Source organism: Haplochromis burtoni, unplaced genomic scaffold (genome assembly GCF_018398535.1).
Source record: "Haplochromis burtoni strain Fernald_Lab_line unplaced genomic scaffold, NCSU_Asbu1 Contig_180, whole genome shotgun sequence".
Classification (NCBI taxonomy): domain Eukaryota; kingdom Metazoa; phylum Chordata; class Actinopteri; order Cichliformes; family Cichlidae; genus Haplochromis; species Haplochromis burtoni.
Genome location: NW_024582541.1, coordinates 1040681 through 1055104, shown reverse-complemented (window position 1 = coordinate 1055104; position 14424 = coordinate 1040681). Strand labels below are relative to the sequence as shown.

The 14424-nt window shown below is 41.5% G+C and overlaps 1 protein-coding gene across 3 annotated transcripts; it reads left to right on the top strand.

The window, feature by feature from the left end:
- Positions 1-10520, top strand: tmem184ba (transmembrane protein 184ba). 3 transcript variants are annotated; one of them, XM_005934390.2, is made up of 10 exons: positions 2-398; positions 489-531; positions 2151-2384; positions 3585-3750; positions 6455-6545; positions 7132-7299; positions 7548-7717; positions 7807-8001; positions 8317-8343; positions 8920-10520. In XM_005934390.2, the coding sequence occupies exons 3-10, from the start codon at positions 2151-2153 to the stop codon at positions 9147-9149; spliced, it is 1281 nt and encodes a 426-aa protein (XP_005934452.1). In that variant the 5' UTR covers positions 2-398; positions 489-531; the 3' UTR covers positions 9150-10520. The 3 variants fall into 3 exon arrangements, with proteins under 3 accessions (XP_005934453.1, XP_005934452.1, XP_005934454.1); XM_005934391.2 differs by lacking the exon at positions 489-531 and having other exon boundaries at positions 1-398; XM_005934392.3 differs by lacking the exon at positions 8317-8343 and having other exon boundaries at positions 4-398.
- Positions 10521-14424: the final 3904 nt, after the last annotated feature.

Here is a 14424-nt window from a genome sequence, read left to right as displayed (position 1 = left end):
GGAGTAGGCGGGGCTGTGTGATCTGCAGTTAATCCGACAGGGATTGGACTGGAGCTGGAGCTTGAGCGCAGACAGGGGATCGGAGGAGAGTGACAGGTTTTGCTGCACTAACTTCTGAAACGTCGACAAAACTAGGTGGACGCTAGGTGTTATAAATAGATAGGAGCAACAGAAAGATAGAGTAGAAGTTGTGTAACATGACAGACAAACTTTAGAGGTGAGTTTTTGGGGGTGAGACGCTGAGGGGTTAACGGCGCGGTCCACCGACGACTCAACATGGATGTCCGGGGAGCAACGGTGCTGCTTTGAGAAGGAATTAAGGCCGTTTGTGGGTTATTTCTAGCCGAAGATTTTTTTGTGTGTGTGTGACGGAGCTGAGGACGGTTTTAAATAAGCGGGTGAGTCTAGACTTTAAAACAAACTAGAAAACTTCAATTGTTACTTCATTGCTAGCATAATAAAAGTCTGTGTCTGTTTCACGCTTACAGTTCAAGTTCAGCTGTGGATTGTTGTAGCTAACATTTAGCAAAGGTGAGTCTTTTTAAATAAAAGCTTGTTGAAATGAATATTTTTCTTATTTCAACTTTATAATTCATTCACTTTGAATAAATCACAGCAACATAATAAATGATTACTGGAGTAACTGAAAGGCATACACACAGAGTTTTAGCGTCTTTTTGGTTTTGAACTGTTTGTGTTGTTGTTGCTTGTACGCCTGCTGATCCAGTCTGGCTACCATTAATGATAAGCCCACCCCGTCTGCCCCCCATTGCCCCTTTCCATCTGTTACTTTGTTTTCCTGACCGCCTGCCTCTCCCTGTATTATTCCCTTGTGCGTGTGAGACTGCATATACTGACCTTTTATTTATTTCCCCCCTTTCAAATGAGACACAAAGATGGCCCTCTGCTTCAGCAGAGCATCTTTTCACTGTGCCTGTTATTATATGTGTGGCTGCTGATGCCTTCACTTCTTCTTGTTGACATATGCTGATCCCCTGCAAACCAATACAAATGGCCTGCTGTCACACACATACACACAGATATTAGCCACCAAAGAAACGCCTATAAGTAGCCTAATTTTTATCAACCCACTAAATTCAGTTGTTACACTTTAATGTCATTTATTTTAAGAAAGTAAATGGGAGGACTGCTGATGTGTGTGTGTGTGTGTGTGGGAGGAGGGGGTGTCATTATGTCAGCTTGTGTGCTGTTTGTTTCATGTGCTGCTCTGACAGACAGCATGATTAGTGAGACTGAAGGTTACCATCTCTCGCTCACAATCAGTTTCCACTTATAGCACTCACGCCTGCTCTTTTTATTTATTGCCCCTGGTTCTGTCAACAGTGACGTGACAACTGTCTGTCAGTGAGCAAGAACACGGACACCCCGAGAACATTCCCATTGTTCGTCAGAGTCAGCGAGCAGCTGTCCCCTTCATCAGGAGCTGTTGATAGGGCCGCTTGACTTAAAATCTTTTGTCTCTATCTAAATTTCCTCTGGCTGAAAGTGGTTCTTGTTCAGCTCACTGATCATACATGAAGAAAATGCACCCTAAGGTGTGACATTATAAACTTTAACAAATTATTTTAGGCCCATTCGGTGTTGTTATTATGTCCAGGGTCCACATCATCAGTATTTTATTCTGAGTATGCAGTTACATTGCAGAGAAATGCAGAAACTAAAAACAATTGTCTTTAAACGTCATGTTTTGCTGCTAGTCTTTCTGTTCAAAAAGCATCTTCTTACATTTTGAGCCGTAAAAGGCCTGAATGGATGATAGCTGACGGCTTTGCTGTCTGTTAGCTTAAAAAGCAGAGTTAAAATGTTGCTGTTAGACATTGTTTTACATTGAGTTGAATGTGGGTGCCCATGAGCAACCAGTCCACACACATTCTTTACTCAGAGTGAAGATATTTTGACCTAGAGTTTGTCTGCATTTATTCTGAAATCTCCTCTTATCACAGATTACACATTACACAGATAGCACGACATCGACATTTCAGGTTGATGATTACTGGTGACTCTTCATACTTCATGGATTAGATCACAGTGTGATCACTGTTGGAGAAGAGTTTCGACAGCTCTGATGTGCCTTTTATTCTTTCCAGTTTGTGATGTGAATGTTTTACCAGTGTCTACGTCACTTCCAGATGTTAAAACTGTGGAGGCGAGACGTGCCGCTCTCAGAGAGGCTGGGGGAGGACTCTCCGCTTGTTCCGGCACCTGGCCCCCCACCCACGGCAGCTCCGATGGGCCCCAATATTTCATGGCTTCCTGATGCCCCTCTTCTCAGCTCGGATCCACCTATCTTTCTGATGACTCCAGCGACGCAGGCTGTGTCTGGCTTCTTCGTCTGGACTGCACTAATCCTTACCTGTCACCAGGTAACAGCTTCCTGGTGTAGACTTTATATAAAAGATGACCTTCTCAGGTTTTAAATTTTACCTGTCATATTTGATTTCTGGAACTTGCAGGGGCCATATTTTGATTTCACATGAGGGTGGAGTGCTTATTTATCAAATAAGCTAGCAATAGCAGGCTTAGATCAGTAAGCTGCACCCAGACACTGTAGAGATACTTTGCAGATACTCAGTTAGCTGATAATTAGTGCTAAGTAACAGACTAATAATGTTAAAGTTTCATTTACAAAAAAAGGAGAACAGACATCTTGGATATCAAGTATTCAATATTATTTATACAAAAACAGTTATGACTTTGAGAGCTAGTAAGATATAAGACACCAGCTGCATGTGTCAGCTTCCAAATTGACCACAATAGTTGAAGCCTTAATAAAGTTTAAAAAGGTGAGTTATATAACAAAAAATATCTCAGTACTTTTTATAAGAATGTTAATTGTCTATAGAGATGAAGACCGTTATTGCACCAGGTTGTGAGCAGGTCCTTAATGGTGCAAAGTTGGGATCCAATCACAGGTGGCCATTATGGGGACTGCAGCTTTTGGCACTTGCACATTGGCTCAGCACTTATCTCTATGGGCTCCTGCTTGTTTCCCAGTAGCATCAAGAGAGATGTGTGCTGTTCAGTTCTACTTTTACTATAATATATTGTGCTCTGCTGGAAGTGCATGTGTTGGTGTTTGACCGAGCAGACGGTCTTTTGTGATGGATGTGCTCACGAAAAAGAAAGACAGGTGTGTTTGTTTAATGCGCAGGTGATGTGATCCAGCAAACATGCTCAGGCCGAGAGAAGTTGCCGGGCAACATCCCGCGGCAGGTGTTTGTGACACAGAGCATGAATACACACACACAGATACTTTAAAACGTTGAAAGGGGTTTATAAAATCACATTCCTGTGAGTTGAGCTCAGGGGATGTATTGATTAGTGAGGTCAGTGACATGGACTAACTCACAAGATAGAAAAAAGGCATAAATGACTTATAATAAAAAAAATCTGAATGGCGGATCTACCCAACGGCAGATGATGCTCATAAAACCTCTGCTCCATCCTGAGTTGTAAGGACTCTGTGCTCACTTCCTGTGAAATCCTCCATGCCCATTAAAGTAGACTTGTGAGTCATTGTAAAAACCTGCCAGTGTTCAGAAAGTCTCTTCCTTCTCTCCTAGATCTACATGCACCTGCGTTTCTACAGCTCGCCCAGGGAGCAGCGCCATATTGTACGGATCCTCTTCATCGTTCCCATCTATGCCTTTGACTCCTGGCTCAGCCTCCTGTTCTTCACCAATGACCAGTACTATGTTTACTTTGACACCGTCAGAGACTGCTATGAAGGTGAGGACGTGTTGTTGATTTTATCTCATCAATGTCAAGCTAAAACTCTGAGCTCTCATGACCCACTAGGTCATTTGTATCCCATTAACAGAACTCTCTGATTTAAATCCTTTTCACGTCTTTGCAGGCAGCTTTTCCAGTTCAGTTGCTGAAACACATTGTGGTCCGATTAGAGTGGAAATGAATAGTCTGCTCTGTCATCCTTAACAGATTATCTACCACTACAAGTCAATACTTATTTTGTAAAGGACCCTCTCACACTTATTAGATTCTTGCCTTTTCTGCATTATATTTTGGCTCTGTCTCAGCCATTTTGATTTGGGCATAATTCTCTGGTTGGATTTAGAAAACTGGCTCTGAGAGGAAACATGACTCCAATCTCAGTAGAGACAGGATGAGTTTAATCACTAAAAATGGATTTAATAAAAAATCTGGGCTCTTTTTGTTTTTTTTGGTTAACGGAGATGGTGGGTTGGCGGCTTCTCGGCCAATGGTGACTCAAACAAAACACATTCCAACCGACATGTTGTATCCCGCGCTATTAAAGTCAGGAATTGGCAGAAGATGGTGAAAGGAAGTCGACTGCCTCCACCCCTCAGTCTCTGAGTTTAGTTGTCACGATAAAGCTAAAAATGATCTTCTTATTGTGACGCTGGGCTCACGTGTCGTGTCCTGTGTTGGCGAACCGATGACGTCACATGCTTTTGAATGTGAGCTGAAGGGGATCGCTATGTTTGGTTCTGCTTTTGGAAGGAAGCGTTATGTTCGTCATATTGCTTTGTCATACATATGGCTCACCTCCTCCGTCTCCGCGCTCTTGCCCAAGTCTTCACTCCCTTTTTCATTTCTCTTCATCCTCTCATCAGCCGTCATCTTCCTATAATGCCGCTGAGTCCTTTTCCTTGGCGAGGACCGACTTGTTGCATGGCAACCACGCTCACAAATCTCCCTCATCAACCAGATTGGCTGCATCAGATAATGAGTTTACCTCAACCAAACTTGCTGCAAACTTGCTCCTACTGTTCTCACTGTATGTAGGCCTACTGTATCACCGTGGCAACTGGCGCTTGCAGGCGGGAGTCCTTGGGGAAAAGTGAAAGAACATAATTGTAAACAGCCAAGACACAAGGAGAGGTGCTGGAAGCAGATGAACCAGTTCTCATCACTCAGCTCTGTGGACGAGCTTTTTGTGTTTGGCATGTGTGGCATCTTATTACCTGAGTACTGTCTGACAGACATCTGACGTCAGATAGAAGGCAGTGGGAAAGTTGTAGAGAGAGTTTGGGTGGAGTTTAAAAACAGAGCAAGAAAATATGCAGAAATAACACAGCTGCAAAGAGCTGATGAACTATAGTCACTGTCAGCAGTACAGAGACTTCTGTGCTATGGCACGATGCTTGCACGTGCACTGTGCTTTTGTGAACCTCCCATTCACAAACATGACACACACCCAGGATATATTACATTTTCACACTTTACAATGAACTGATGCACAGTCACTACCCTCGTCTTTATTTGGATTCTGTTTAATTCATTTTCATCTTATGCATTTAGTTCACAAAAGTTATCCAAGAGCGGATTTACCTTGCATGCATTCAAACACACCCCTGCGAGAGTGCGCGTATGCACGCAGGACTGGAAGGTCCTCGGGGGTTAACGGGATTAGCACTGTTGTGTTTTTTATGAGCCTCCTGATCTGGAACACCTTCTCACTGAAGCAGCACAGAGGAGAGAAAATAGGTGGCTGAACATTTATTAGCTAATGAAAGAAATACAACTTTAGTTAATTCTTTGGATATTAAAATTGAAGGTCAAGTCTTGTCAGATTACGTGAATTATGTCCATGTGTTTTTGCATTGAGTAGAGCAGCACTAGATTTGATTTGGACATAAGTAGCTGTTGCTTTCTAATACTAAATATAAGCATGCTTGTGATTGTGTGTGAAGGTCATGCTTTAGTACACATTTATAAACAGCTGGTTTCCCTTTTGTTACAGTGAAATATTATTATGCCTTATGTCCCTATGACAGTATAAAAATTATTTCATATAATTACATCATGTGTGGTCAGCTGTTGTTTTTGAGCTGCGCCTCAGTTTGAATTGTGCTGTATATTTCCGTTCGCATGATAAAACAAATGTGACAGGAAGTGATGTGTTTGTTATTGTGTGACTGCTGGGAGGTCTGTGAGTAATCAAGTGAGTTACTGCTGTATTTTTTTCAGTCTGCTATAAAAATATGGGCTATTTTCTGACAATTTGAACCCAGTGTTGTGAAATGTTTAGTTGTTTATATACATGTAAAACAAATGGAGACAATCCTGTAACCAAACATGTTTAGAAAGTCTTAATATGTTTGTTGTAACATTAACAGTTTCAGTGAACAGGCTCCAGTCACAGAGGACAACACAGACTTAGAAAATCAATTGTAAAATTGATTGAATGATGGCTCATTTCCATTTAGCTGCGGTCCTTAGAATTCCTGGTATCGTGCATGTTGGTTCACTGTCACGCTGTCATGGCTTCTGGGAGACTTGAATGTGTCAATGAAGCCATCATTTATTTCAAGTTTCCTACAGTGGTCTGAAAAGAGCTTTTCCAGAAACACCATTTACTGTAAGCAACGATCAAATAACAAACCAAAACTATCACATATGTAGCGATTATAATCAAATCAGCTCTTTTTCTCCCCCTGTGTCTCTTCAGCATTTGTTATTTACAACTTCCTGAGTCTGTGTTACGAATACTTGGGAGGAGAAAGCGCCATCATGGCTGAGATCAGAGGAAAACCGATAGAGTAAGTTCAGCCTAAAAGGCCTTTAAATTGAACTCGTTATGCTTTCCTTTTGTTCTGCTGGTGTGAACTTGTATTAAACATGGGCAAAGTTTAAAATTATCAGGTCTGTTTTTACAAATAATCCCTTTAAGTCCCTAAAAGTTCAGGCTTCAGACTCTAAATGCTGTATTTCAGATGTTGTTGTTTTTTACTGCTGTGTATGAGGAGCAGCCAATCAGCAGAAAGTTGTCCTGAAACAGCTTGTTCAGCCAGACAGTTAACAGACGGGCCCCACCGAGGCTGCTCTAGTCAAGTCCAAGAATGAAATTATGCAGCTGAAAAACACCTTTCAAAAAAAAAAATTAATGGATTAACTTTAATTTAACCAGGAAGTGAAACTGGTGAGAACATACAGTCTGCACACAGAAAGGCTTTAGCCGGACCTCGTCTTCCTGTGAGGCGACAGTGCTAACCACTGAGCCACCCATGGTGTAGCCATAATAAGTCCGCTTTAAACAGTATTTGTTTTCATGGCATGGACTCTTTTTAAAAAATACAAACTATTGCTCAACATGTTTTCCTTTTTCCTGATGTTTGGTTCCATCAGGTCCAGCTGTATGTATGGTACCTGCTGTCTGAGGGGAAAGGCCTACTCCATTGGCTTCTTGCGATTTTGCAAGCAGGCCACTTTGCAATTCTGTGTGGTCAAACCGCTCATGGCTGTCATCACCGTCATCCTGCAGGCCTACGGCAAATACAAGGATGGAGACTTTAAGTAAGTGCTGCAGACAGGAAGGTTGCTGGTGGTGTACTTGGTGGTGTATATCTGTGAGAATCCAGGCGTTTTCATGCGTTTCACAGCTTCCACAAAATGAGGATTACCACTTTAATTTCTAGATTAATTGAACGCTTCAGACTTTCATCTCTAATGGGAGCTTCCAATAATCACAAAAGGTAGTCAGAACTAACCCCAAACACAAACCAGCACCATTAATGCAGTTTTATCTGACCTTCACTCTGCAGTGTTGCCAGCGGTTACCTGTACGTGACCATCATCTACAATATCTCCGTCAGCTTGTCGCTGTACGCCCTCTTCCTGTTCTACTTCGCCACCAGGGAGCTGCTGAGCCCTTACAGCCCCATGCTCAAGTTTTTCATGGTCAAGTCAGTCATCTTCCTCTCCTTCTGGCAGGGTAGGTCAGTGCGGCAAACGACGCCACACGACGTTTGTTATGAAAACAGGTGGAGTGACAGCTTCCTGTGCTTATTTATTTGTGGTCAGGCATGCTGCTGGCCATCCTGGAGAAATGCGGTGCCATCCCTCAGATCAACTCAGTGGAAGTGTCCGTCGGTGAGGGTACGGTCGCCGCCGGTTACCAGAACTTCATCATATGCATCGAGATGTTTTTCGCGGCACTGGCTCTGCGGCACGCTTTCACATACAGCGTGTACAAGGACAAAAGTCTCGATTTAACAGGTGAGAAGGAAGGCGAGGGAAGAAGGGAGGAAGGAAACAGCGGGGTTTAACACATCTGTCGTAAATGTTTACCGTCTTAAAAAAGAATTCAAAAAGTCTTTCACTTCGTGTCTATCCTCCATCTCATTTCCATTCGTTTCAATGCATATTTCCTCATTCATGCCCCATCTTTTTTTTTTTTTTTTTACTACTTCCTTAAGTTTTTGTCTTCGCCTTTATTTTTCACCTCCTGATATCCCATTTGTCGTTTTCTACTTGCCTGTTTCTACATATCTATCTTCTTTTTTATCTTCTCCTCTCTGCTGCACTCTAAAGGACCTGTTCCTACATATGGACAGTTTGGTAGGTTGAACACCGCCCTTGTGCGTTTTCACACTGCTGCTATTTCTATTTTGATTTATTAAGCTGCATTAAGCCAGCAGTTTCTGTTCTCTCTCTCTTTTATTTTTAAAATCTCATATTTCAATTCAGTTTTGGTTCTTGTGCTGACATTTCCTAAAGCAACCCCCCCAACCTTTCTCCCTTTATGCAGTTCTCCCTGTTTTACTTCGCTTTAAATCACTCTGAACCCCCTTTTCTTGCCTCCTCTCTAAATCTCATCCACTGCCCTTGTACAATTGCTCCCCCCCTTTCCCTCACTCATTCCTTCTTTTTACATCCTTTAAATCACTGATGCCCTTTTCCTTTTTCTCCGAGACTATCCCCTTGTCTTAAATCTTTTTGTTTTTGACTCTTTTATCTCTCTTCCTTTCCCTTCTCTCTCTCTCTCCCTGTGCTTAAACATTATAAATCCACTTTCTTTTGATGTTTATCCTCCCACCGTCCTTCCTTTTCTTTTTTTTTCACTTGCATCCAGTCTCTCTATTTTTCACCCCAGCTTTTGGCCTCTAACCCTCCTTTTTTATGGCTCTCCCGCAGGCCGCTGCGCCCCCATGAAGAGCATCTCCAGCAGCCTGAAGGAGACAATGAACCCGGGCGACATGGTCCAGGACGCCATCCACAACTTCTCCCCGGCCTACCAGCAGTACACCCAGCAGTCCACGCTGGAGCAGGGGGCGCCACCGCCAGTCTCCCGCGCCCACAGTGCTGTCAGCGGCCGCGGGGACACAGAGAAAACGCTGCTGCTCAGCTCAGACGATGAATTTTAGAGCGGAAGAAGTCAAAAGCGGGCAAAACTTGACATCAGTCTGATGTCAAAACAGCTGATGGTACTCTGCTCTCTGCAGCCGATGCCCCTCAGTGTACGAATCAGTAGTTGCTTGTTTGTTTTTGTTTCCCCTGTTTTGCGACTGATCAAAAAATGCAGGGGCCCGCCTTTCCCAAGGGTCACAAGTGGGAACACGGTTGAGTTGTGAGTCATACTTTCAGATAATGACTCATAGCTTTGGAACAAAAACTGGAAAAAAGCTGAATTTCTTTTTTTCCTCCCTCTCTCTTTTTTATGCACAGTCCTGTTTCCCCTTCCTTGTGTTTAGCAGCAGAGCTGTAAACTTTATAGGTGTTGCTATTTATTTGTTCAGATTCACATTCTGATCTTTGGCAGTGTTTACCAAGGTTCCTTCTTTGGACATGATTCATAAACTTGAAAGAATATTTAGTCAAGACATTGACTGGTTGGTCAAAGCGCTTTAAAGCAGTTTTCAGTGTTGTGGAGGTCTTAGTAGTGGGGGTGAGAGACCCTGGGCAGCAGTTGGTGATGCATTTAAAGGGAAAGCATGTCAAAAACAGGAGTTAGTAAGCACAACACATGGATCAATGTTGTTATTGATATTGCAGAGGGGGAGGCAGAGCAGCTCATAGATTACAGAGTGCATCTGCGGCCGGGGCAGGAGAGCCGGTCGGGATTACACTTGTGTAATTGGGGCGTTATTTGAATGGCCAGGATTAAAGCTTGTGTTTCACTCTGATAGTAAGACCTCTCCAGGCCACAATGTAGGTTAAATGAGGAGAAAACAGGAGAGGAATTTAGGCTAAAGCTAACTTTAGATGCCTTTTCTCGTTACTGGAGCTTTGTCGAAGCTGGGCGTGCTGTAGTTCACGTTCAGAGGCGAACAGAAGTTTCAATTCTACTCTTAGTTAGGTGTTGTGCTTTGATTTTTGAAAACAGGATAAGTTTGAATTTGATAAAAAAGATCTGGCAACTAAGGCAAGGAGTGTGTGGGTAGCTGCCTGTGTGGCAGTTATTTTTGCAGGGATTTAATAAAACATTTTAGCGTGTGCCTACACAGCTGTTACATGACAGTACATCATTCTGAGTGCTGTCAAAACCTTAATGGACATCATGCCTCCAGCTGAAGCATTATTGAGCCAACCTACAACTCTCATCTCATCAGATATCAGTATTGTGATTAGTTTATCTTTCTTCAGCTTGACCACATGTGGGTCGTAGGTCGTAAACATTGTTGTTGTTGTTGACATTACTGAGTTTCTTTGAGTTGGATTCGCTTTTATTCTTCCAGTCAGTCTTTTTTTAATTTTTTGGTGTAAGTTTACCGCAGTCTAAGCTGTTTGTTTTTTTTTGTTTGTTTTTTTAAATTTATTTGTAACTGGAATTCTTGAGTCATCTGAATGACTCACAAGAACCTGCCAACGTTTTTTTAGTTCTACTTTCACTGCTTTGCTGTAGCTCTGTCTCAACACCAGGGGGCCACAGGGAGCGCGTTTGGAGCCAGTTGTAGGTCATAAACATACAGTCAGAGCTTGAAGCATATTTTAAAATTTTAAATGCACCAAGAAAATGTTTGTCACTTTTTTAATGTCTTCTTAGGACTGTCTTCTATTTTCATTGGAAAGCAGAAATGTGTCCCATGTTCAGACAGTGCTTACGTTTTTTTCCCCTTCTTTTTCTTATTTTGTGCTTCTGCCTGAGACATTATTAGTTCTAAACAGGAGAGAAGCCACGTGTGCGTGCAGGAGCAGCCTCTTATTTATAGACACTTTAAAAACGGGGTTATTTTTAGCGATGATGAAACTGAGGTCGCACTGCAGCTCCTACTGACAGGTTGCTTGCGTGGCATTAAATTAACTCTCAGTTTAAAAGCAAAGCAGACAGTATGCTGATTTGCACTCTGTGTCATAATTCACCCTTGTACTCCTCATCTTTGTCTGCAGCCATGCTGTTTGCTGCAGGGTGAGTTGTTCTTATGTGGGGAAAAAATGTTTGTTGTAGACTAATGTTGCACATAAAGTACATGAAAATATTAAGTGCTATCTACAGGAGTAAATGTATGTCTAAATAATCATATATATACTGTATAGATTGATCACAGGAGAAACAAAGGCCTATTTTTTTTACAACTTTTGTTTCAATGTTTTTTTTTTTTTGTTTTTAGTTATTTGTATAATGTATAATGCTGCTCACAATGCTTCTGTGTCACGTTAGATGGAAAACTGTGAAGACAAAAATAAAGATATTTACTGTTGTTTTTTTGTCTAATTCACATTATTTTCCTCTAATGTGCATTAAAATGACATGTATGTTTCAAATGTGTTGCCAAGGAAGGGATAATGAAAATGTTAATGAGTTGCATGTTATGAAATTGTGTTTTTGGAGATTAACACGTTTAAAACTAGTTAATGTGCTAACTAGTCATCTGCTAGAAAGGAAGCTATTTGCCCTGCGATGCTAATTGTCTTAAAATAAAATGAGCTAGGACAACAAAGTAAATGGTCTTTGGCAACAAAGATATATTACACATAGATGACCTCCATCTTCAATTCACTTTTCTTTTTAGATCACTGCTTCCTGTAACAATTAAGACTTTACAATATCAGAGAACGCCAGCTACCCGATGATCCACCTTTGTATGCTACTCCCTCCCCTTATGTAGTAATTGCATAAAAATATATTGGGAGTGATAAGTGCAAAGAATAAGCTTTATCTATGTGCAGCTGCATAACTAAGGGACGACACTGGGTCACATGATCCACTCTAACTATCATCATTGTCATAAAGAAAACTTTTCCACCTTACCTCAGAGGTAGACAAGGTCTTGTGGTCTTTGACCTAAACTGGAAGATATTTCGTACATGGACAGGATCCTGAAAGCTCTGCCTCCCATTATATTTCTAGAGACTCTAGGAAACACAAGTAAGCCAGCAGACTGATAGAAAACATCTCCACACTTACCACGGAGTACTAGATGTCATTTATATTAAAAACAGCCTCCAAACACCAGGAGAAATAGCCCTGCGAGTCACAGTCAGGGATTTGTCAGAAGAGCTGAAATAACATAAGCACTTTTTTCTATAGAGACTATATATTTAAGGTTTATCAAGACACTGACTCAGAATATACATTCAACAGCCACTTCATTAGGTACACCTGTTCAACTGCCTATTGACGCAAATATCTAATCAGCAAATCAGATGGTAGTAATTCATGATCAAGATGACATGCTGAAGTTCAAACTGAGCACCAGGATGGAGAAGAAGGGCGATTTAAGTGACCTTAAATGTTGCATGTTTGTTGGTGCCAGATGGGCAGGTCTGAGTATTTTAGAAACTGCTGATCTGCTGGGATTTCCCCACACAGTCACCTCTAGGGTTTATAGAAAATGGTCTAAAAAGAGAAAGTATTCAGTGAGCAGCACTTCTCTGGACAATGGCTCTTTGGTGACAGAGGTCAGAGAATGGCCAGACTCTGTTGAGCTGATAGGAAGACAACTGTAGCTCAAATAATCACTTGTTACATGGCAAGGCATGCAGAAGAGCATCTCTGAAAGTAAAATGCAAACCAGATGGGCTACAGCAGCAGAAGACCACATCAGGTAAACAACATGAAAGCATGGAGTCATCCCACCTTGTATCAGTGGATCACTCACAGTGTACCCATCTTCTGATGACTGCTTCCAGCATGATAATGCACAGTATTACAAAGCTTAAATCATCTGAAACTGATTTTTTAACTTGAGAAGTACTCAAATAACCTCCAGTCACCAGATCTCAATCCAATAGAGGATCTCTGGGATGTGATGGAACAGGATGGACGTGCAGTCAAAAAAAACAAAACAAAAAACAACACAGTAGCAACTGTGTGATGCTGTTGTGTCAATATGGACCAAAATCTGCAAGGAATGTTTCCAGGACCTTTTTGAATCCGCCATGAAGAATGAAAGCAGATCTGAAGGCAAAAGGGAGTCCAACCTGGTAGTAGTAAAGTATACCTAATGAGTTGTCCTATAAGAGTAAATTGCTATAAATACATCAAAAACTGGAGGCTAAGTTCATTTCCCCACGGTTCTGCTAACCACTCACACATGTAACTCGACTTTATCTTTGCATCCAGACCAATAAGTTGTGCAACACATCCTGCAGATCCACTTCCTCTCATGGCCCGCACACGTTCCAAAAAACAAAACAACCGAGACCACAGTTTTATGTACAATATGTACAACATTTATTATAATTAATATATAAAATAGACAATGTACTTAAATTTTCACAATAGAAAAAATACAAGTAATAAATAGAAAGACCATTTCTGTTTTGCAGGTATTATAAAACATCCAGCAGGGTTTGACAGATGTGAGACGTTAAAATATAGAGAATAAATGCTTTGCCACACTAATACTCATATATAGCTAAATATATGCCTCATATCTTTAGGAGTTATTTGTCAACACAGTTTCATGTGTTACCATGCCTACTTAATATATTATATTGCTAGCACTATTCAGTGGCCTAAACTCCCATGAAATTTAAGCCTGCTGAGTGAAACAGGCCTACGTCAGACGGAGGCTTTTCAAGTGAATAAAACACCACCTCTATGCACCTTCTTTTCCAGTCTGCTGTGCCTACTTTCTTTCTCCATCATCAGTCTTCTTCTCAACCCTCCACTCTCACCCTCGTCTCCATCAGTCTTCTCTCTCTCTCTTTAACCTCCTGTGTCTCTGTCTGCCCCGCCCATTCAGAAATGACCTCAATTTTTTTTTCTCCGCACAAACAACATACGATTCATCTTAGAAAAATAATGTCCCTCCAAGATATCCACGACGACGAGCTAGTACAAACATTGCAAAAATATACGTAAAACACACATGTACACACACGCATGCGCACGCACGCGCACACACACACACACACACACACACACACACAAATCGTCATACATCAATATGGCCATTGGCTTTGAGCATATTTCTACACAGCTAATAATCAAACGTTTTGTAAAGTAATCATCGTCGCCACGCAGCACAATAATTAGACGTGAGAATATCCTCAGACTAGTCATAAGTACTTTTTGAAAACATACAGAACATCACAGCACTCGTTAGCTTGTCTTGTCATAATATCTACTTTTAAATACAAATAAAATTTAGAATATATAAATGTCACTGAACATTTGCGTCTCTCAGACATTACAAACAACACAACAACGGGAATGTTTGCAGAGGATTTGCATCGACTTGAGCGTAATTCCTA

Bases quoted from the DNA above. Each gene is read 5' to 3' on its own strand.
- tmem184ba (XM_005934391.2), top strand. From the start codon at position 2,151: ATGTTAAAACTGTGGAGGCGAGACGTGCCGCTCTCAGAGAGGCTGGGG. The intron at 2,385-3,584 runs GTAACAGCTTCC...CTTCTCTCCTAG, and splicing joins TAATCCTTACCTGTCACCAG to ATCTACATGCACCTGCGTTT. The intron at 3,751-6,454 runs GTGAGGACGTGT...GTGTCTCTTCAG, and splicing joins CGTCAGAGACTGCTATGAAG to CATTTGTTATTTACAACTTC.